The 5,439-nt window shown below is 39.4% G+C and overlaps 1 protein-coding gene across 1 annotated transcript; it reads left to right on the plus strand.

Annotated features, from left to right (window-relative positions):
* The first annotated feature begins 548 nt into the window (after positions 1 to 548).
* Positions 549 to 5,195, plus strand: LOC105247869 (homeobox protein engrailed-1a-like). Its single transcript, XM_011252308.3, has 2 exons — positions 549 to 2,068; positions 4,508 to 5,195. Exons 1-2 carry the CDS (start codon positions 1,420 to 1,422, stop codon positions 4,852 to 4,854), a joined length of 996 nt encoding a protein of 331 aa, XP_011250610.1. The 5' UTR covers positions 549 to 1,419; the 3' UTR covers positions 4,855 to 5,195.
* The last annotated feature ends 244 nt before the right edge of the window (positions 5,196 to 5,439 follow it).

Raw genomic sequence — 5,439 nt, forward strand, 5'->3', positions numbered from 1 at the left:
CCTCTGATCGGGTCGACAACATTGCCAGGGTGGGGGAGGGACAAAAGTATGGAGTAGAGGGTAGAATATAGAGGGGAGTTAGGCGTGGTGTGGTGGGAAAAGGGGCGAGAACATGGGCGAGACCTGAGAGTTGTATACATGGAGGGAGAACTCAAATGGGGCGGAGAGAAGTGAGTATTCTCGTTATTGTACGCACAGTGGCGCGGATATCCGTATATTTATGCAGCGTGCAATATCAAATGGACCGTGAATCTCCGTAAACTGTATGTTCTCTCGTACAAAATTAAAAAACAAAATTTTTTATCAATTTTTCTAATTATAATTTTATTTTAAATATTGTTTGTAAATTTAAAAAAATTTAGAAACAGTTTAGAGGTTTCTATAGGTTTCTCCATTGACATCTGTTTTATCGACCTAAATTAATAATAAATAATTTAATTTTGTATATTAAAATTTTGAAGGGATCTCTTAATGTCAAATGTTGTAAATATCAATATTAAAATTTTATATAAAAATTAATAAAGATAGATCGCTCGAGATAGATCGCTAAATGTCTCAACTAAATCGGCCAATCGTCGTAAAGTGATAGAATAAAGAGAGACGAATCTCTCATCGTGGAAGAAGCGTAACATTGATTTCCAGCAAATTCCGCGAACATAGCCCCCTACTACCCGTACCACTGGCAGTGGGGATGACGACAGGCAGAAGGGAGCGTGGTACACCTTACCAGTAAGGTAGGCGGAGCCTTTGACCGAAGAGTTAATAGAGATACAATCGAGAGTGTCTAGTGCACTGCACTCGGGACTGCGGCGTAGGAGGAGTGAAGGGGACAGGGGCGAGGAGGGACAGGCGGTAAGTAGGGACCGCTGGTCCCCTAGTTTAGACATCACTGAGCGACGGATGGACAGCCAGTCAGACCCGTCACAGCACTCGCCAGAGTACTCGGAAACCCTCGGGAAAAGCCGATAGCAGGAGTCTCCGGACCGGCTCCGAAGACGAGCCGATAATTAACACGCCACTACCATACCGGATGCATGAATACTTCTAGAGTATTTCATGCGATGCCTTTATCGTGCGATACATTCAGATACGAGACGATTATAATAAATTCAAAGTTTCCAAGAAAATTAATTGATCAGTGAATAACAAGATCGTGCAATCACGAAATAAGTGATTCGTGATGAATATAGCGACACGTGAACGATGACATTGGTGAATGGTGTGTAACGACTAAACTTTTAAGATCACAAACGATTCAGAAATTCGCGTTCATTTATATCGTGGCTTCGATAGCAATTTAATTTAAGCGAGAGCACAGTGGACAGTGAAACCATGTGTTCTCTTCTCGATAAAGCGACTAGAGACTAGTGTCGCTATCAATCTCCCGTCTCATTTTATCGAGCAAAGACTCTGTAAAAAATGGCTCTTGTAGCCATGGAAAGCGCGTATAGATTGCGATTGGGGATTGCAACTCATCACCATCACATGCTGTCATCGGAGAGCCACGTAGTGCCGCGTCAAGATCGTCAGCCGGATCATCAGCAAGATACCGAGAGATCGTTGCGCTTCAGCGTCGTCAACATCCTCAAACCGGATTTTGGTCGCGAGGCCATTCTCAACACGAAGGTATCGAGCGAATCTGCGATATCCGCCGCTATTCCCGCGCAGCATCTGCAACACAGTCCACTTCCGCTCCCGCGCGATCTCAGCCTGTCGTCCACGCGACTCTCATCCCCGCAGTCGCCCCAGTTGACGAATTATTCGGTCCACCGGGAGAAGGACGCCTTCTCGTCCCTTTGCGGGATCACGTCACCTCTGAGGCATGGCAATGGGCTCAGTAGGAGCGGCAGTCTCGAGAGTCTGGCCTCCAGCAGAAGCTCGGTCACCAGCAGCTCGGTCACTGGCCCGCCGTCCTTGTGTTCCACATCGTCCACGATCAGCGGCGAGTCTTTGAACGGCGAGAACACCGGCGGTAACACGTCGGCGAGTCAGCAAAACGTTTCCAACAGCCAGAGTTTATGGCCGGCATGGGTATATTGCACCAGATACTCGGACAGACCGTCCTCTGGTAAGTTCGACAGATAAATCTTTTTTCGTACGATGAAATATATTTCACGAAAATTTAATTATTACGTAATAATTGTGAATTGTATACAGGTGGATTAGGCAATCGTATCGCTCTCTTGAATTTATTCCTCGATTTTTTTTGCAACATGTCATCTTACATGGATATCGGTTTCGTGCTTTCTGCTACACCGGTCTAACAATGTGCGCTAAAAAACAAACAGGTTAGAAATTTATCGGATTTTTCGTGAGCATAGTACGTGACTGGTACGTTTAACTACATGCAATACCTGCGAGAAGAACTTGCGTGGTCACAATGTCGGAAACGTCTATCAAGATGTTTTATTCACTTATGCCGTTCTATGCAGTCATAAAATCACGATCGACCGCTAATTAAAATTTCTATCAAAGCATTTGAAAAATTACGCGGCATAAAGATAAGTAAAATCCTTCCCCGAGCAAAATGTCGTTTTCGTCCGCGCTTATCACCTTTGCTTTGTACCTGAGAGTCATGGGTTGAGCAAAAAAGTCACTCCGTTTTTTTGCGCGCGATTAAAGGGCTTAACGAAAGCGCTGTTTTTTTTACATAATAATCGCATATCCTTTCGCGAACGAATCATGCTTTCTCGACTTGGCGACTCTATTCGTTTCGACAAACAGGAACAAAATAGCTTCAAGGGGCACGAATGTGTGACACAGAGAGAACACGACGCTTAATGATAAGAATACACGAAACGCGCGATGTACAAATCGCGATTCGTATACTTGATAAACTTATTTAAATGATTTATCGTGCACTCTCTTTCTCTCTTTCCTTTTTATACGGTTTCTACTCTCTTTCTCTAATTGCGCTCAACTCGCATACTTGAATTCGAGTATCCTCGAATGTCTAATTATCCCTTGTCAGACAATCGTTTTGTAAATAAATTATAGGACGCACGATCGACATATGGACTTAATATCCATTTTCGCCGCTCGATATTACCGCAATAAGTTATTAACTTCGCGCAGGAGATCTCGAAAGGATCACGAGCTGCATAAGTTATATCTAATAGCGGCGAGTTAGATAAATGAGGTCAACGGCCCGGTGCCACCTGCCTTCGTTCGCAGGACTTAATTGTGTAGAGCCTACATTCGCGAAACTACCCTCTGCAATCAGTGTCCCACATTCGATGCTGCTACTCTTCTGTCGTCTTTGTTCCTTTCTTCCTTCTTTTTTTCTGCATCTTTCTCTCTTTCTTTCAAGTGAACATTTCTTCTGTCGCACATCGGGGTGGTTCGCGAGCTTCGATCCGATAATCGTGTTGCTAATTGTCGAGAGTCACTTGGCTTCCATGAGCCTCTTCATCGTCAAACGTTAACTCTCAAGTATAAATTTATGAAATATTTCGGAATAAAGACGCAACAATTATTTAATTTATATCATTATTACTTTATATATTATATTTATATTTTTACAAGTTTACAGTTTTTTATTGTATTAAAGTTTTTTTCTTTTTTTTTCTTTTTTTCTTTTTCTTTTTTTATAATTTAAAAAAATTTTTTTAAATTCTTTTTAATCTTTAAAACGATGAAAACATTAGTAATATTAACGACAAATAGGTCTTTACAAAGAACTAGAGTGACGACTTTTTTTAACAATAGTAATGAGAATAATTATATATATTTTACATACTATTGATTATAATTACAGTGCATTGTAGAGATAATAATTTAAACTACAAACAACTGCAGCATTCGCACTTAACGGTTTTTTTTTCAAAGATAATAAGACCATTAACAATAGCTATACAGTTGCGCAAAAGCATGCGGATGTATTTCAGCTTCGCGCATGATTGGGTTATCTAACTAGTTGGACAAAAATCAAAAGCATGTAATCAGAACTTGTAAGCGTTATTTTACGAAGCAATTGAAAGTAATCGAAATTCTGATTATCGTGCTTAAAAGTATGCTTTATAATTTCAATCATTGACATGAATAAAAAAAATACACGATTCGATCTGTATACATTTTTAATAATAGAGTCTATCAAATTTATTTAATGCAATGCAAATGTATTGCGTGCAAAAAAAATATAAAATGGAACCAGTCACGCATAGATCAGATAGAAAAATTGCAAATTCGTATATGAAGTAGAATTTTATACGTGATATTCCTCCGCGATTAGTCCAACTATTTCCGCCTTCGCTAAATTCCAAAGTCGTTGCTCAGATGTAGTTATCTCCGAGTGTCCTTTCTGCCATGCGAATGAACGGACTCATTCGTTCGCGGTCTCATCATCGCAAAAACGCTGATTCACATCATGTATGTATGTGTGTGTGGACAAATTGATGAGAACGCCCACTTTCCGTCGCGACATAATGTCTCCCTCTCTTAGCCACGTTGTCTCGGATTTAAATGATAAAAGTCTGAAGATTAATGCGAAGTTCCTTTGTCGTTTCAGGACCGCGCACAAGACGAGTGAAACGTTCGCAGAACAGTAAGAACAGTTTGCCGGAAGAGAAGAGACCCAGAACGGCCTTCAGCGCCGAACAACTGTCCAGGTTGAAAAGAGAATTCAATGAGAATCGATATCTGACGGAAAAGAGGAGGCAGGAGCTCTCGCGGGAGCTGAACCTCAATGAAGCCCAGATCAAAATCTGGTTCCAGAACAAACGGGCGAAGCTGAAGAAGGCGAGCGGACAGAAAAATCCGTTGGCTCTTCAGCTAATGGCGCAAGGTCTTTACAATCATTCCACCGTGCCGGTGGATGAGGACGACGAAGAGATGGTAACCGAAAGAAATCATTGAGACTCGCGTAAGTTCGAAAGGAAACGATGAAACGTGAAATTAAAGATTGAAATTATTATAGTCATATCTTGAAAATCATTAACGTTAAACATTGACAAAGAAAGTCATTAAAATATCTATAAAAAGATTACGAGTAATAATTATTGGTGATTTAATGAAGACTGAACATGAAGCAACAATGAAATTGTTATGAAATGTGCAATCGAAGAAATAACGTAAAAAATAAATCAATAATTCAATAAATAAGGTAACATTAGCAATTGTTTCAAAAACGTATCTTGTTATCTTATTTATTGAATTATCCTCAAATATATCTATATATACTTGACGAATACCAATAAGGCAAGATTTTGCATAAAAATTAACAAATAAATTTATATACTATATTAATAATTTATATGCATGAGAGAAACAATAGAAAATTATTATTTGATTTTAATATTTCCGCATTTAAATGTAAATATATACAGCATATATGGCTAAAAGAGTGAAAAGGATTAAGCAAAATTTATATCGATAATCATAGAAGAAATATAGAAAATTATTTGATTTCTATACTTTAATATTTAATTAAATAAATAGGTT

This window comes from Camponotus floridanus, unplaced genomic scaffold, assembly GCF_003227725.1.
Source record: "Camponotus floridanus strain SB8 unplaced genomic scaffold, Cflo_v7.5 scaffold91, whole genome shotgun sequence".
NCBI lineage: Eukaryota > Metazoa > Arthropoda > Insecta > Hymenoptera > Formicidae > Camponotus > Camponotus floridanus.

Coding starts and splice junctions, on each gene's coding strand:
- LOC105247869 (XM_011252308.3), top strand. CDS start 1,420: ATGGCTCTTGTAGCCATGGAAAGCGCGTATAGATTGCGATTGGGGATT. Junction 2,069..4,507: donor CTCGGACAGACCGTCCTCTG/GTAAGTTCGACA, acceptor TTGTCGTTTCAG/GACCGCGCACAAGACGAGTG.